General features: G+C 40.8%; 1 protein-coding gene across 1 annotated transcript; it reads right to left on the reverse strand.

Moving 5' to 3' along the window:
• Positions 1-12044: 12044 nt before the first annotated feature.
• Positions 12045-15611, reverse strand: TTC30A (tetratricopeptide repeat domain 30A). The gene has a single exon (XM_046018852.1). The coding sequence runs from the start codon at positions 15472-15474 to the stop codon at positions 13477-13479; it is 1998 nt and encodes a 665-aa protein (XP_045874808.1). The 5' UTR covers positions 15475-15611; the 3' UTR covers positions 12045-13476.
• Between the last annotated feature and the right edge of the window lie 3130 nt (positions 15612-18741).

Genomic DNA, 18741 nt, shown 5'->3' on the forward strand with positions numbered 1-18741 from the left:
ATCTGTACGGCATGGCAAACATCTAATTACAGTGGCTCTTTTTATCTTCCTGCGACCTGCCCTCCTCCCCTCTCAAGCCCCAGGCCCCTATCCTGTTCATTAGCTCAGGATGACATATACAATTAGCTGACCTGCCTTTGAGTCTCATATTTTTACAGGGCTCCCGTACACATGATTAAGTTTGTTTTTTCCTGTTAATCTGTCTTTTGTCAATTTAATTGTTAGACCAGCCGAAGAACCTAGAAGAGACTAAGGGAAAAATTTTCCACTCCTTCAACAGCAGAGGAAAAGGCAGGACTTCAACTAACTGAGATTTTGCCCTGAATCTCAAGGGGGATGCCCTGTAAAGATATAGGCCTTCTCAGGGGGAGAAAACCCCTTATAGATTACCAGTCTCAACCTGGGTCACAACCAGCTCATTGGCCTTCAGGTGCACACCCATTTCCTTTGTGAAAACTCAACTCCCACCCCTTCCCTGCCATTTGGTCTGCAGAAACCATCTGGGTCTTACAAAATGATTAGTGATGCCCCCTGCTGTTTAAACCTCACAAAACAGCCAGGGAAGAGGTCTCCTTATTGCCTGGAAAAGGGTTAGTAGGCCTGAAGTCTACTGGTCAGATTCATTTTTCATTATTTCTACCATGGTGAGCGGCAGGAATGCTCATTCCTTCACCTCTTACGTTGGGTTTGCCTGTCTCACATTAATTTTCAGGGATGATACAATGTAAATTGATTTTGAGAAGTATTTCCCAAATTTTCAAGATGTGTTTCCTCCTCTCTCCCTCTTTCTCCCTCATCCCCTTTCTCCTGGAGGCAGTAAACTCCATCTTTTGTGCACAACGGTGTTTTGTTTCCTTTCTGCTCTGCCGTCAGTTGGGGTGGGGGGCTGGTGGGGAAGATTGCTGGGATGTTAAAGGAGCTCTCTTACCCCTGGGGCCATCCCCATCCTCCTCAGGCCTTCTGTATGTGGATGAGGTGGGAAGGTTGCCAGTTCTTGCTGTAGATTTTTGGAATCCAGAGTTATCGTTAAATCATTGTATTTTAGCCACTTGAAGGAACAACTTTAGGCCTGAAAGCAGACTCTGACCTGCAAGACCAAGGTCATGTTAAGGGTCAACAGAAGCCTGAGCAAGATTCAGTAGCACACCGGGCTTCTTTGTTGTTTGCCACATCCAGGCCAGTTTCAGGACAACTTGGATGCTCAGAGGAGCGGGAGTTTACGCTAATCTTTGCCCCAGGCAAAAAGGACTCAACTGCTTTTCCTGTTGGTTCTAAGAGGGTAGTGTATTCGTAGAGCACCCACATATAAAGAGTACTGAGCCTCTGGATGTTTGGGAGAAGAGACAAAATGCACTCTGGATGGTATCTGACAAGATGCAGGCTCTGACTTGGAGTTTTTGAGAGTGAGAGGATGAATCCTCGTGGAAAAGGCCCACAGGCTGCGAATGGAACATTTAGGAAGATCCAGGCTCTCAAAGTGCATGAGGCTATGATTAAGCATGTCAGAAATGTTGCAGCAACAGAAGAAAAGTATGCAGTATTATGAACAGCCTCATAAAAATGCCCAGCCAAAAACAGCTATGTCAGTTTTGAAGCCCAAGTGCAAAATGAAAATGCGGGTCCTTTGTTCATAAATTATTGAGAATTTTAAAAACAGTGACAGCAGAGGATTAAACCTAGCATGGGGACGCTTCTGTGTGCAGAGCCTTGTGTGACCATACAACCACCCATGAATTTGGCCCTGTGTCTCCATGAGCATGAATCCAAATGTGATTGCTTTAATTGGGTGAATCATCAGAACTTTCCTGCATTCATTTTACATAGCAATCAGAGAAAGAATTTGGCTTTCTCCACAGAGCAGTGATGCCAGAGGGGGAAACATGTGGGGTGGACCTCCCTAGGGTCCAGTCTGAACAAAGGTGTCTTCAGTCTGTGGTGGAGACTAGTTTCCCTGTTCCTCTTCCTTCCTTTCTTTCAGAGAAAGGGGTGGGGGGTCCCTATTTTAGGTTATCTGCCAGGATCTGTGCCTGGTCTGGAGCTGCCTCTGTTATGTGAAAAGTTTCCCTTTACACATGATTTCTTTCCCACCTCCCTTCTTCCTAGCAAACACATAGCTCTTTAAAAGATTCTGGAAAAAAAAAAAAAATTTTTTTTTTTTTTTGGCAAGTTCTGTGGGCTTTTATTAGATATACACTGTAATTCCAAACGGTGATTACATGATGTCTGGCTTTCCCTGAACTCAAATTTAATATCCTGAAAAATGGGAAGCTTTATTGCAAGGCTGAAGTACACCAGGAGTGGGGGACCTGGGAATGAGGGCTTGAAGGCCTGCTGATTGCTTTCATTCCACCTCCTAAAATCTCTAGCTGGCTGTACTTGATACTTGTTAACCTCGACGTTGCCTTTTAGATGGACTTTTTCATCCTCCTGAATTATGTTTATTACCCAATGGTGGTAAATATATATTTTTAAAAGACAAATCATTCATAGCTCTACAGCCTTGATACTCCAGCTTGTTTTCACTTTTCTACATTCTTTTATTGTCTGGATTATATTTTTGATTGTTGTGTTCACAGTGGAGTTTTAACTTTTTGTTCTGCAGTTGCGTTTTAATTCCTTTTATACTTATAAAGGTAAAACACATTTATAAACTTAATGAAGATGAATGAACAATAAAGCAAACAAAAAGCCTTAGAATTGCCTGCAAATGGAAACCAAAGCAATAATCATTTAGAAGCCGAGAGCCTAATAAAATAGAGTTGAAGTGATCCTCGCTGTTGTTCCCTGGTTCTGTGCCTTTATTTTACAGAAAAGGAAACTGAGACCCAAAGGTTAAATGAGCTACCACACAGCTCCTAGGGGCAGTCGGGACTAAGCAGGCTGCAAATGACAGCTTTGTTTTGTTTTTTATATACCCTGAATAGTTCTGTTTCCACACTAGTATCTTTCTATGGAAATAAGTGCTTTGAGTGTGTCTGCCCTTCATTTGTGATGTGAAGGAGTTGGAACAGATGCTCTTAAAAATTCTTCCAACTCAGAACTTTGAATTCAACTCAAAATGAACAGAACTGGACTCCTGCCTAGTCAGCCCGGAACTACTACTAAAAACATATGAAAAATGTGGTAACAATTAAAACATTCACTATTTTAGCTAGATGTGTTGTACAGCAGCACACCAGATCTGTATGAAAACACAAGACTGGATCCGAGACTGAAGTGTTCCAGCACATCCCAGACTTCTCCACCAGCTGGCGGTCTCCTTTTAAAATTACTAATTCAGAGAAAAGCCACAAGGTCCTAGGCAAACAAATGAAGGGGCGATCCTGTTCTGAGTGGAGTAACCTCCCTTCGGCCTTTCAGAGCACTGTTAACACAGAGCGAGGCCCCCTCTACTGGTGGAATTAATCTCCCACCAAAAAGTCGGAACTTGTTAGGTTTGCGGGAAATGGAGGGAAAAAAATCATAGGATCAGAACAGATTAGAATTGGAAGGAAATATAAATACCCAAATGTCAGCTTTTAGAGATCTAGAACGTTTAAACTTTTTTGGTCATAAATTTGTTAGGCAACATTCTTTTTTTTTTTTTTTAATATTTTATTTATTTATTTGACAGAGATCACAAGTAGGTAGAGAGGCAGACAGAGAGAAGGGGAGAAAGCAGGCTCCCTACTGAGCAAAGAGCCCGATGTGGGGCTCAATCCCAGGACCCCGGGATCATGACCCAAGCCGAAGGCAGAGGCTTTAACCCACTGAGCCACCCAGGCACCCCTTGTTAGGCAACATTCTACTGAGGAAATTTTCACAGTAGCTGGCAAAAATCTCTGTATTTAAGTGTGAAGTTAGCTTTCGGAAAATAGAGGCCCTTAACATATACTTACTGAATCAATTATAGGTAAAAATTCCATCTTTGCTCAGTGAAGAGTAGGGTTCTTCCACACCCTCACATGGAGTTCTGTGCTCCATTTGTCTAAACTAAGATTTCTTAAACTCTTCAAGTACTACTGACATGCTTCTTGCCACAGCTAAGTACTTACTGTGTCTTATTATTTCATATTTTTCTTTCAGTCAAGCCATTTTTTTTTTATTTTAGCCTCATCTCATGCAATAGAATTCATGAATTTTCAGGTTTGATGTGTCGTGTGTGTGTGTGTGTGTGTGTGTGTGTGTATGTATGTATGTATACCAAAAAAATAAATATATGGCTATTAAAAAATGTTCTCTGTGCTAACTAAATTCTTCTCATTCAATTATCACATGTTTACCATGCTTTAAGAAATACTGAGGTAAATATACTTCATGTTTAAGTCATGTAAATATAGTAGTAAGAATTTCATCCTTCCATCAAAGGCAAGTTTTTTATTGTCTTTCTTCGCCTGTCCTCTCCCTCATGCCTTACCCTCTGTCATGAATCTTCCTTCATTCCCCTTTCCATTCTCTCAGAGTCCTTTGGTTCAATACTCATACTTCCTCTTCCCCATGAGGTGAGGAAAACTTTCCCTCTCTATCGCCCATTGGAGACTGTGCTTCATTTGATACTGAACTCCAGGAAAACCATATTGAAACAAACTGGTAATTGACAGAAGGAATAAAAGGACCTTTGTATTCATGTCTTTTTCTAGGAATTGGGACTTGAGGAATATTGGAAAGTGATGTTGTTTCTAATTCATCCTTAGAGTCAGCCTTCTCTGAGGAAATGGCACATAAACACAGAAAGCCCAATCCATAAAAACACATTTAATAAATTATGCCTTGAGGAATAGAATGGGGAGTCTGTTTTTGTCCGGGCACTGTGAAAGCTGGAATACCTGTAGGGGAGGATGGGGTTGAGAAAAAGGCTGATCTTCATGAAATCTTTTCCCTTATTAAACATTCCTGTGTTATTAATTCAAGCTTTGTTTCTTTAGCAATAAAGGCGACCATTATGCATTTGTTGCTGGGTGAACACACTCAGTCCCCAGCTAGTTTTAGCTTGGTACCATTGTGAAGCCCGGTTATTTACAGTAGATTATTTGTGTTGAAGCCTATCCATAGAAGATCTCAGTTTTGAAAACTCTTGTCATTATAATTTATTTTATAATTTATTTTCTTTGCTTTAACTTAGTATATCATTTCTGTTGACTTTAATGAAAAGTAAATAAATAACCTTTTGAGACAAAATTTATATTTTTTAAAACTTTAGGCCTAAGGAGTTCAGAAAGAGTTGGAATGCCAGCTGTTTTATAAGAAGTTCACTATAGAAAATTATATAGAACACTCTTCTTCCAAAGGAAAGAATTTCAGTGACCGAATTCTCATTTTGGTTACATTTGCAAAGTAGTTTCAGAATCATAGGGAAAATTTATACAAAATAGCTTATGAGAACCCACAAAGATGAAAACTAAAGTTACAGCAATGTAATTCTATATACCTTCTTATTCTGGGAAAATTTAAGCATTATTCAATCCTAATAACAACTGATCCTGAAAACATTAATTCAAGACTCCAGAACCCACAGGGAGGAATGGGTGCTCTGCATTTACTGTGGCTCCCCAAAAAGGTCCTTTCTGATGGCAAACAGATGGAAACCCCATAGAGAGGCAGATTTCTGCTGTAGCTATCACAGGGCTGCGCCATGCCTTTGAAATGACATCAGCCAGGAAACCAGTGACTAGAGTTTCAGGTTTCATTGAAGGATTTTGCTTTGCTTTTTGTAGGTCCAAAGATGGCCAGAGAAGGCAATAAATTCTGTCTGAGAACCTCTCCTGGTAGATGTTTAAAGAGATTATATGAGTAAATCAACTGTCCCAATCTCCCCATGTGATAAGGACCATCCGGTTTGAATTTGAATTTTCTTCATCTTTCTTCTAGAGAACTGATGTAAGCCAACAACTCAGAATAAGTTGGGCCTGATACATGGAATGCTGTGCTGTGGGGATTATCAAAAACTAAAGTATTTTTTATGAATCTTTTCCTATAACCAGGTTTATGACTGGAAAGGGCCAAAGCTGGAAAACGTGGATTAGCATTTCTCACTGGTAAAAAGATTAGGTTACCTCACTTTAACACTTAGGTTTACTATATGTGAATAAATGCTGCCATTGTTTTCATTTTCATTTTTATTCCAATATTATTGAGCTTTCACTGAATCAACCTTATAAGAATGTGGAGGAAATTCTAAAATATGAGTCACGGTATGCACTGGTGTTTATCTTGTGGTTCTGCCAAGAAACAGAGAGCAAGCCTTGGACAGGGCAGCTTTTCTGGGTAGAGCAATTTGATTCTGCATTTACTTCTACCTAAGTGAATGCTCTCCCAAGAATAGCATTATCAATCTCATGAGTAGCTGCTACAATTTTCAAAAGACTGCATGAACATTTAATACAAACGAAGGCAAGTTTTCAGGCAGTGTCTTTACAAAGGTCCACTAACTTTGTCCTGTTCACTGGTATCTAAGGATTGATGCTGGGTCTCAAGGAAGACTGGGTGACTATAGTGTTGGCCCACGCATAAAAATTCATCACCTCCTGGATAACACTCAAAATTGTGTCACCTAAGTATGGTGAATGTAGTTGGGGTGCTTTTAGGTACAAGTAACAAAAAAATCTGGCTCAGGCAAGTTTAAACAATAAGATAATTTATTTTTTCCATTCTATAGGAGACTCAGAGGTAGGTCAGGTTCTAAGGAAGGTAATATAGTGGCTCAAAGACATAATGACTCCAGTTCTTCCCACCCCCCGCCACACTTCAAACTTAGGTTAGTTTCTGTTATGGTTATAAGATGGTGGCTGCGGATTCAGATCAATGACGCTCAGAGGAGGAGAATCCTTATATCTTTTTTTTTTTTTTTTTTTTAAGAAAAGCTTTCTCAGCAGCCCTTCAAGAGACTTCTCATGCTTTAGTAGGGATTGGACCACATGTTTATCCTGAAATTAATCATGGTAAAGGGGGATTATAACAATGGATTTAGACCACTGATTTTCAACCTTGGCTGCATTTTGAAAGTTGAAGTTCCCGGATGCAGGCTGGGGCATGAAGAGTTCTAAAAGCTCCCCAGGTGATTCTGCGGCAAAGCAGCATAAATTTAGAACAAATATCTGGATTATAAATTGCCATAGCCACTAAATATTACTGTATTTTCAATGTAAATCCTAAAAGATGTATGTGCATATATAAATGCACACATGGGACTGGAGTCAGGTTTGGAGGAATCCACGTTTATAGGGAGACCAGATGAATGTGGTCCATATTAGGGAGACAAATTTGGATGCATTCAAAGCCAATCAAAACCATTTATGAGCATGGTTAAGATAATACCTATATAGAGTGACTTTTGACTATAGCAAAGTGTATTAAATTAAGAAGTGATGACAGTAAGTGATACTTCTGAGTCTTTGAAGAAAAAAAGCATGAAAATACTCTTAAATTCTGGAAACCATCTTTTAAAAAATTTCCACTGTCAAATGGCTTCTAGATAACTTCAGTATTTTCCACATTCCCTCTAGGAAATCCAAAGATTTCTTAAGAATCCTTGAATGCATGATATTAAGTTAAAAAAAAAAAAAAGATTTCAGGGTGCCTGGGTGGTGCAATAAGTTAGGCTTCTGACTCTTGGTTTCAGCTCAGGTCCTGATCTCAGTGTCATGAGATCGAGCCCCAGTCAGGCTCCAGGCTAAGGGCGGAATCTGTTGAAGTTTCTCTCTCCCTCTCCTTCTGCCCCATTCCTGCCTCACGAGCTCTTTCAAGTAATAAATAAATCTTAAAAAAAAAATTTCACTATAACATGGATGGACCTAGAGGGTATAATGCTAAGTGAAATAAATCAGTCAGAGAAAGATAAATATATAATTTCATTCATATGTGGATTTTAAGAAACAAAACAAATGAACAAAGAAAAAGAAGAGGCTTTTTTTTTTTTTTCTCAGACTCTTAAATACAGAGAATAATGGATGGTTGCCTGAGGGAAGGAGAGTGGGGGGTGGATGAATAGATGAAGGGGAGTAAGTGTACATTTGCCAGGATGAGCACTGAGTAATGTATAGAATTGCTGAACCACCATATCATACACCTGAAACTAATGTAACACCCTGTTACTTACATTGGAATAAAAGAAAAGTAAAAACAAAAAGGTTTCACTAGTCTGAAAGCTATATACAAATACCCCAGACCAAATGCCTTAAAAAAATTCAGATGCCCTTTTCCCAATGATCTGTTTTTTATCATTTCTTTGGACTGGATGTCCAGGCCATTTTATTCTCATATAGACTGTGCCCCGCCCCACGTCACCCCCATGGTGGCCAGCATGCAGCATTCACGTGCTCACTGTTACCGTTGTTCATAGAAAACAGTGGTTTTCCACCTTGGCTACACATTAGAACCATCTGGGGGGACTTTATTTAAAGACTGATCCCTCCCTTCCACTGCCATCCCCATGAGTTGAAGCTAAATCTTCAGGAGTTCAGGCCTACGCATCCGAATTTTGAAAAGTTTACTGGCTGGTTTTAATATAGAGTGAGGACTGAGGGGTATTAGTTCAAAGGGGGGAAAGGAGGTAGAAAACAGGGACATAATCTGTACTCTTGTTCTTAGCTTGTTTTAATTTTTCCTCCCCCAAACCCAAACTAATCCGAGTAAGCAATCTTGTGAGAGAGTGTAAGTAAGCCCTTAAGGTCTTGGTTCAAATGGGTCTTGCGAGCAAAGGTAAAGCTTTATGGAGCCTCAGAAGTCTCTGGTAACACTCTGTAAATACCTGTGAAAGCAGCTGGCCCTCTACTGTGCTTTCTGAATAAGTGCCTCATACGTAGCCCTTTGCACTTGAGGTGCAGAGAAGCCTCTGACAGCTGTTTTTACTGTGGTTGGTGGCTAGAGACCACAATGGAGAGAAGAAAATCACTAACTTGAAGAAGGCTCATAAAGTGATTTTTTTTTTACGACCTGATGAAGCAACAGGTGGGTCAATAATCTTTGTGCCCAACCCAGATTGTGCCACAGCTGAATCTGTGCCTGCTGCAAACAACACACGGCGCCTGCTCCAGTCCCCTCCGGCACACTTGGAAACTAGAATATAATTTAGACTGGCGCGGGAATGTGTTTGCCGAGTGTACTTTAGGAAAAACTTATTACACCACCAATGAAACAATCAGCAGCAACAGAAGTAGTGAAAGTCATAGCTCTGGAAAAAGAAATACTTAGTATTGATAGTGTGTCAGAATAATTTGGAAAACAAAACAAAACCCTAAATGGTAGTAGAGTAGAAAGATCACTGGATCAGAGTCAGTAGCCCTAGATTCTGATCCTGGCTTTGCCACTGTTTGATTCTGTGATTTGGGCAAATCATAGTATTCTCTGTGAGCCTTCATCTTAGGATTTAAGAGATGTGCTAGTTCAAGCCCTGGGCTCCCTGTTGCGGATGCATTCCACATTTTTATCGTAAACCCAATCTGTAATTTAAAAAATCTATTAAGTCATATCTACAAATGTCACAGAAGAATCCATTTATGATTTTCCATTTTAGATTCCTCATGATTATTTCTAGAATCATTTTACAGTTTTTCCAACTACTTCATTATCGATCTTCCATCCCCTGTCAGAAAACTAGTCTCCTTAGTTTCTGAAAAGGACTAGTAACTACGTGCAGCATCTAGGTCAAATCATGCATAGCTCACCTTTGTCCTTTGGCACATTGCCAAAACACTTTAAATGTAATGAGTCAGTACAAGACTACAAGACCAGTACACAAAAATGCTGTATTAACTATAGAAAAAGTTTTACCTTTCTCAGAGACACACGAAATGTGGGTATGTGACATTGCCTTTGTAATAGGATCTTTTTTAGAAAACTGTTATGATTCAATTCCTGAAGCTTTCTTTTGCTTTACAGTGTTAAGGTGTGATCATCTCTTGCTCTAAATATAGTATTTCCTGGCTCACAAATGGACCAAGCCTTTTATTCCCCAGACTGTATATTCTTCTTTTCATATCCGAAGTGCGTAAACTCCAGGGCATGGCTTTGTCAAATTTGGAGTAACTCAGACCAAGATGTTGAGTCTTCACAGAATAGCCTCTGACCTTATGCAGCAGAGACAGAAACACTAACCAGCTGGTAGGATCCTGGTGGATCTTGATAAGCTCTTCAAGACTCTGTGGACACTTTGTGGACATAACTTTTACAGCCGTTGCCTGGTAAAACCTTTAGTAATATGTCTTTTATCTCAAGCATTTGCCTCTATACTAAAATAACTGGAAACATAATCATAGCAATAAATGCTTTTCCATGCACCTTATTAAAGTCTTGTTTGCACAATAGTTTCAGCCATTTTTTATTTTGAATGGAGAGATCCAGTCCTTGATGATGATGTGTTTAATTTCACAAATATGCAAATTTCACTTTCAAATAAGGACTTGGACTCAGTTTACATGTCCACCTGATAATATTTACAATCAAGTTATCAGCAGATCCTTTTTAAACTAGCAAATGCCTATCTTTCACTCTAGAAATGTACACAGAACTCTCTATTTTCTGAACATTTTTCCCTATGAGGGCAATTCCTTTTCTAATATAGACACATTATAATGTTGTAGACAGAATTTCAATATGTGATAGGTCAATCTTGGCCCAAATCCAAGGGCACTGATTTTAATTAAACAATCAAAAGAACCTTGGTTTCTTATGGACTTAAGTGTAAAGCAATCACCTTGTAAAGACTCACTCCCCCCCCCTCCCCAAGGGAACTATTAAAACAAGACCACACTATACCTATGACTAATGAATTAATTACCTCTGGCTAATGCTTGGTTCTATTTTTCAATATAAAATATAAATTTCAATATAAAATTTATATTTTATATATATATATTTATATATATTCAATATAAAAATTATAGCTACAGAAAAGCAAGGCTTCTCTAGAGTTAAGTATATTTAATTCCTAGTATCATAGAACATTAAAAAAAAACACTGTACTCTTTAAAATTTCATTCACTGTTTTTCTATTGAGGTCAAAGAGAAAAAGATAAGGATTACTGCAAGTATACAAATAAAGATTTCTGCAAATTATATAGATCCAGTGCTTTGGGTTAAGTCCTCTTAAAATCTTCTCTGGCTTTACCAATTTGAGAGTCACTTTTTATTGCTAAGTGTTATCTCAATTTGCAACAATGCATGGTTAAATGGTTTCTACAGTCACTGTGATAATCACAGTGCTACTTACCTGACACTTATTGCAAAAAGGTTGGTATGCATCTTTTATACCTGCTTGTGGTTTCAACTGCCAGCTGTCAGAGAAGTGTCCCTATAATTGACAAAATGGAGAAAATAAAAGATAAAAAGAGAAAGAAAAGGAGAGCAGTAAGGCAGATAGATTTTTCATTTCTTATCTTGTGATACATTCTGTAGCAGTAAACATTTCTATCTCTTAAATAGACCCTTTGAAGGCAGAGAAAGAAAACTCTCCAAGAGAAAGCTTTATAAGCTGGAGATTGTCTTTCTGCTCATTGTGGCTTTGTCCTTTTGGAACGTCTGCATGACCTCTCCTCCTTGTATTAAATAAAACAAGGGTGCAAGGACTGATGATTCGATTTAGTGAGTTAGTTACAGGAGTAGCTCTGGCATCTGTTACTTTCACTCTGTTATCCATTACTTCTGTTCTGTTAATGGCAGCAGACATTTGATTAACTACTGAGATTTGGACATGAGGAGGATCCAAGGTGGGTTGTGAAGTAAATCACATAGCTACATCTCTGCTTCATCTTCACCTCTCCTGTTTCTCTGTTTCCAGACTTCTGGCAGATTGGCAGCTGGAGACCTTCACCTTGGATAGGAGGAGCTCTAATTATTTCAAGAATAATTGACTTAGGGTGCCTGGGTGGCTCAGTGGGTTAAGCCGCTGCCTTCGGCTCAGGTCATGATCTCAGGGTCCTGGGATCGAGTCCCGCATCGGGCTCTCTGCTCAGCGGCGAGCCTGCTTCCCTCTCTCTCTCTCTGCCTGCCTCTCTGTCTGCTTGTGATCTCTCTCTGTCAAATAAATAAATAAAATCTTAAAAAAAAAAAAAAGAATAATTGACTTAAAAATGCATATTATAATATCCTGTTAATAGAACTCCTGGAGTATATGTCATTTACTATCACTTGTGGTATAACATTTTTTGGAAGAATTAAAATCAAATCTCCTCTTCCCCACCAAATAGATAAATTAGTGGATAAAACTAAAAGGGTGAGTGAGTGAAATAATTTTTAAATATTTACAAAATTCTTAATTTATGCACAACCCAGAGCTGAGAACAAGGACTGGCCTTTTATACCTTCATAGAGTCTTAAGAAAAAGCTCCAAGTAGAAAAAGGCAAAAAATCTGTATTTCTTAGTAGTAATCAGTATGTTGTAGTATCCAACAAAAAGTGACAACAGACTTCTACCGTAACCCCAAATACCAGGAAATATTCATTTGAAATGTAATTATATATATTGTTTCCTGACTGACTTGTTTAAATAGACAGGTCACAAAAGCAGTCAACTTTCTTCTGTATGGTTCTGTGGAATCAGACGTTACATCTAGAAGTATTTGTAAAAAGCATCTAGTAGTTCAAATGACGTGGCACCTCAAGGGGTAAAAGAAATTATGAAGGTAAAAACTTGACTGTGGGCAGTCTGGAACTCATCTTACTCTTTTCATTGTCAGTTCAGTGCTTACTTTTCCCTATGCTGAACACATTAGAAAGCTTTTACATTTGATTATTTGTCACTATTCACAAGGAGGCACAATCAATCCTGGAAAATCAAAAATGGAAAACTAGGGCAAGTATTGTATAAAACTTAAGATCAACCAATCAATCAAATTATGGAAGGAAAATTAAACCACGGACCAAACCTCATAACCTGAAAAGAACCAAAAAAATAATTCTCATTCATTTAGTACTTTTAAGTCTATAAGAGCTTAGGCCAAGGTCCAAACTTGACTCAATTGAGACCCAAAGTATACAGAACTAAAAAAAATGGAGTGGAGGCATATAGTTAATGTCAGAATTGGTCTTACTGGACCACAAATTGTATCCCAGGATGGCACAATGGTCGGGTCTTGATTGCTGATTGAAGAAAGGTACAGCCATGGTCTAGCAATCATTTACATAGTGGTCACCAGAAGAATGCAAAAAAACCCACTCTAACAGTTCTTTGACTCATGCCTCATTCTCTTCTATAGCCTAAAATTAGAATATAAACTATGGAGGGTAATTTGCTCACACAAAAACATCGCTCCAGCAATTGTTGCTTGAGGGCAAAACCTGGTGACCTCTGGCACAGAGAATACCAAAGTGAGCTAGCTCATACTGAGGGATCCTTACTCAATTAAATGGAAAGATTCCTCAAGCAGAATATTTGTTGTTATAATTTTAAGTGTACAAAGCTCAATATGTAACATGTGAAGATGATGCCAAAGATAAATACAGGTAAAGGACCAAATATAAATAACAGAGCCATTTTTTGATAAATGCCATTATCAGACATTACTACATATTCCATCCTATAATCTCATAAATCAAAGCTTTTAATTGTCTGGATTCATATGTGACGGTATTCTTTCCACTATGCATTCTTTCTTCTTCCAGGGGTTGTTCAATAACGGCAGGTATGTTCCTGCCATAAAGTTCACAGTGTTCTAGAAACTGGACACATTCTTGAATAACACTGTCACGAAGCACGATCATGTGTTTTGACATGTTTTCTAATAAGGACAGGAAGCATCTTTTAGCATAATACCAGGTATCAGTTCCCAGTTTCTTCTGATAAGGTTCCAGGCTTTTGATAACCCGAGAAATACCAAAGTCGTAATTTCCTTTGGCACAGTAGAGTGTCCCTATCACCAAATTCACAATGCAGAGGTGGTAGATTTTCTTATCTGGGTCATCATAGGACAGCTGCTCTTCCTCCTTCTCGATCTTTCTCATCAACTCCTCGGCTTCTTCATTCTGACTTGTCATGATGTATGAAACACACAGGTTAGCCAGCACAATAGCGCTGACATTCAGGATGTTGTCATAGTGCTTCTTGACGATGGGTTCATAGAAACCGATAGCTTCTTTGTATTTGTTTTCCTGCATGAACAGGACATGAGCCACGTTCAGCTTCCACACATCATGGTCATTACAGAATTCCACAGACTTGCGGAAGATCTTTTCCACCATTGCATAATTCTCAAGGTTCCAGTAGATCTTTGCCTGGGCCATCAACACGGGAATATACTTCTCCAGAGTGTCATCGTACTCATTCACTGCCTTTTTGACAGCTTCGTCATCTCTGTTGTGTCTTGCTTCCTGTACTTGTTTGGTGAGTCTCCGGAGCTGTTCAGTCAGCATCCCTGCCAGCCCATCCAGCTTAATGAAAGCCTCTTCTGGGGCTGTCTGGCAAGTGATCATGGCATCCAGGAAGTCATAGAGATAGGGTGTGAGCAGCCTGTAGGTCAAATGGGCATTCTCCGCCAGGACATCGGCTGCCAGGTCAAAATACTCGTACTTACAGTAGAGCAGCAGCAGGTTGCCAAAGGTCTCCGGGGGAAAGGGGTTCTGCTGGAGCAAAAACTGCAGCTTTTCAAACCCCTCGGTAGGCCTGGCATCCATGTTCATGAGCGCCTGGTTGTGCAGGGTCACGGGGTCTAACTCTTCTTCTGCCCTAGGTGGCATGTCCGTGAGGGTTTCCTGGGCCACCTCGTAGTTTCGCAGTTGGTACTCGATGGCGGCCTTGAGGTTGAAGGCTTCCACCAGGGCAGTCTGGTGAAGGACTAAGGTGTTGCCAACACTTCGCACGTCGATGCCCTCCGTGGTCATGCCCACGCCTAGCTCCGGGTGCTGGCGGATACCGTGTTCAATAATGTCTGCGATATGCTTCAGAGCCGAGGCGTAGTGCCGGCTGCTGTAATAGGCCAAAGCCAGGTTGTAGGAGAGGTCAGGCCGGTATCCCGAAGCCTGGAGCGCCGCAAGGAACTTGGCGCACGCGGCTTCATACTGTCCCTCCTTGTAGAGCAAACAACCCAGGTTGACCTGGCCGTCCAGTTCGTTCTCGCCCCCACTGTCGTCGCCCCCTTCCCCACTCAGCAGCTGCTCCACCAGGCTCTTGGCCCCGGGCAGGTCGCCCTCGCTGTACTTGATGGCGGCCTGCAGGCGGAGGACCCGGCCGTGGTAGGCGGGGTTGTCCAGCAGGAGGAAGGCCACCCGCGTGGCCTCTGGGTAGAGGCAGGCCTTGTACAGGGCCTGGGCCTGGTACAGGCGGTACTGCTCCAGTTCGGGGTGCAGCTGGCCCAGCTGCTCATAGCACTCGGCGGCCAGCGCGAACTCCTGCAGGCGGTAGTAGCAGTAGCCCAGCAGCGACAGGCCGGCGCGGCTCCTCGGGCTCCGCTGGAGCTCGCCGCCCAGCAGCTGCACGGCCTCGGCGTAGCGGGAGTCGCGGATGAGGCGGTACACGACGGCGGTGAACTCCCCATCGGGGATGTGCGCGCCGCTGAGCCCGGCCATAACCGCCGCGGTGGTGGTGCGTGCTGGTTACCACGGCAACGAGCCCGCCGGAAACGGAAGGCTGCTTGTTGAGATTACTTTGTAACGGAATAAACCCGAAAGGAATAAAAAGTAGTCAACGAAGTTAGTCTTTCCATTATTAATCCTGTCCTCGAAGACTTTATGTTGCTAAGGCCGTTAGTCACACAAGACTGAACAAACGCTGCCGGGTAGCTCAGAGATGAAAACTTCACTTCCCGGCATGCACCACTTTAGTCGTGGCGTAGCCGGAACGTGGCCGAATTGCATGCTGGGTGCGTAGTCTCGCGGGACCAACTCACAGGAAGGGAGATGAGGTGTCTTTTTTCCGTAGAGTTAAGGAGTTTGCTGGCTACCGGTTTTATGACTTGGCTGTCTGGCAGTCGGGGAGGAAGGGAAATCCTTTGTTTTTTAAGCCTTTTTAGTGTGTAGTGCATTCAAACGATATCGGTTCGTGTTCTGTGTGTAAATTAGCGGGAAGGAAAAGGTGGACTGTCTCCTTGGAATTGCTCTGTAATTAGAGTAGGGTCTTTTTTAAAGCTGCCTCGAGGGCATGCTTTCTACGGAGGTAATAAGGAGAGACCAAAAGTCTTTATCTTTATTGTTTTCACAGATGACGGTAGGAAATGGTTTAGCATTTGGTATTGTGAGACATTCAATTTTTAGATTCAAGTGTCTCCAGTCCCCTTATTTTTCATAAACAATTATTACAGAGCAGATGGCTGCGTTTAAACTTGGCTGCATCTCCTGCCCTAGTCCTCTGGCTTTCACTACAAAAAGAAACCATTCTTCTTGATCTACCTAGATCTCCACTGGTCTTCTATCATTTGCATTGGTCTGTCTAGTCCCCAAGATAAACGGTGTCCAAATAAAAGCATGCGTTTGCTGTTTGATTAAAAACTTAAGTGCAAGTCCTTTATCCTCCTCCTGTATAGTTTCGCTGCCCATGCACCTTATCTGTATGTAAATTTGAGACCCGACATCAACCATCTTGTATTATTAGGCCGTTTATATACATTTTTTCTGACCTTAATAACCACTCCATATTCTGTATATTACAGATAAAGAATCTGTGTACTGGAAAGATTTAAGTTATTTGCTTAAGACCACACAGGTAGGTAGGTAACAGCTGTACCCTGATATCCAACATCTAGTTTCAGTAGGTAATAGTAACTGATAAATAACTCATTCTGTATATCCCATATAGATGAGTTTGTAAGAGCCCAGTGTTTGTGGCCAGTTTGTAGAATGGAAGATTAGTGTCATTTTCCTCCATTCAGCCAACGGACTTGGTGTGGGCAGTAGAAATTTGAACTTCCAGATGTGAGTGGCAGCTGTGAGCAGATGTTAGGACTTAATTAGTGGGTGGGGTGGTATAGCTTCTAGTCACTTGGTCTATCTAGGAGGAGACTTCTCTGGGTGTGTGATTGTTCATATCAGAAAACAGCTGAATAGGGGGTATAGCTCAGTGGTAGAGCATTTGACTGCAGAAAACAGCTGAATTTTGTACTTACTCAGTCTTTTTTCTTGCTGAGAAATTGATAGAACTGTGAAGTTCTGAGTGGGATCAGAAAAGGAACTTATCACTGCATGAATACCAAGAGAGGAACAAACTGCACACATTTCAGAGGATTGAGGGGGGTTTCTTGCACACCTAAGATAACCCGAGAAAACAGGCAGTGAGAACTACTAGAACTCTTCTCAGAGACTTCTTTCAAACTAACCTCTGGGTTGCACCCGTTTAGGGCCTTCAACTCAGCAGGTATGTGAGTTGGTAGAGACTGATTAGTGCTGGCTGATAACTGAGGTGTGGAAGGATCTTCACCTTTATGGCTGCCTGACTACATTTGTCCCTTGGAAACTCAGGCTCAATATTTTAAAATCCTTTTGTGAGAACTGTTACTTGGGTAAGTTACTATTAAATCAAGGTAAGACAACAGAACATAGAAATGGGAAACTATCTTTTTATCTTCCGTCTGTCAGTCTTTCTTTCAGAATTATATTTGTATCATGTAAAGCATTCATCTTCGAATGGCTTCTTGGAAATGGATGAAAAATAGAAGGACTATCTGCTGTCTCTCAAATTTCCATCCCTTCAGGCATCAGTTGGGGTCCCCTATTTGTGTTGGTACCTGTCTGTGGGTGTGGCAGCTGATGGGGACAAGAGGGAGGCTGCTCTGTGTCTTTCCCCTTATTTCATGTGCTGCTGCTCCCAAGGCCTGGCTTGAAAAAAGCACAGGACATTCGGTTTAGACAGATGGAGGGCAGGGTCATTTTCAAAATGAAATGAGTGCACAAATCACACTGTGAAATTGGCATGACCATCACTGCTGCTGTGATAGACTGACTTTTATTTAGTCTCTGATAGGCAGTTGGGGAATAGATTAGGTTTTTTTGGGGGGGAGGGTGAAAGGAGGCCCATTAATTAATGATAGAAATTCTGGAAAGCAATAAATGGGATGGAATATTATAAAATGTCATAAAGGCTCATTTTGTTTCCAACAGAATCCTGAAAACTAGAGCATGTATCAAAAAGTAAATGTATCATACCATTCCTAGCGATAAGAAAGCATTTGGTGGTTGCAGTAAAATGGTTTAGTGCTTTACTGAAAGAAACTAGGCGTTGAGAAAATGGTGTTGGACTTGATAGCTTTTGCTGCATAAGGGAGGATGCATGTTTACCACGTAGAAGATTTCCATTCAGGCAAAATGCGTAGGGGCTAAAAACATGACGTTTAGTTCTTCATATGCTTATGTTTCTGTCTGCAAAACTGTAAGATGATCAAATCCTGTTCTATATATATGTGTAATCTATTCAGCATTGTGAAACAGTTGGAAGGTATGATTTTGTATTTATCCTGCAAATGTGATCCTTTCCCATAGGTAAAGCGGTCTTTTCTGAGTATCTCAACTACCACAGTTGTGGGCAGACATCTTCCTTGACAATGGAAGACCTTCTGCAAAACCATTTGCCAGTTGTTCTTTCTTTATCCCTCTCATTGCAGGCCATTTTCTTCAGGATGTCCAGTTTTAGGAGCTCAGTTACCTTGCTTCTTCTCATCAATAAACAGGGGAAAAGAATAAATCAGTGCCAAATTGGCAACGTAATTGACTTTTAGGAGCATCTGTTTAATCTTTTAACATTTTTGGAAAGGTCGTATACCAGATCAACACTTGGGGACATTTATGCTCAGATACTAAGTCATTGAACCTCATTATGAGCTCTCTTTTTGCTGGTAGTTTCAGCTT

The sequence above is a fragment of the Meles meles genome, chromosome 9 (genome assembly GCF_922984935.1).
Source record: "Meles meles chromosome 9, mMelMel3.1 paternal haplotype, whole genome shotgun sequence".
NCBI classification, from domain to species: domain Eukaryota; kingdom Metazoa; phylum Chordata; class Mammalia; order Carnivora; family Mustelidae; genus Meles; species Meles meles.

Coding starts and splice junctions, on each gene's coding strand:
- TTC30A (XM_046018852.1), bottom strand. CDS start 15,474: ATGGCCGGGCTCAGCGGCGCGCACATCCCCGATGGGGAGTTCACCGCC.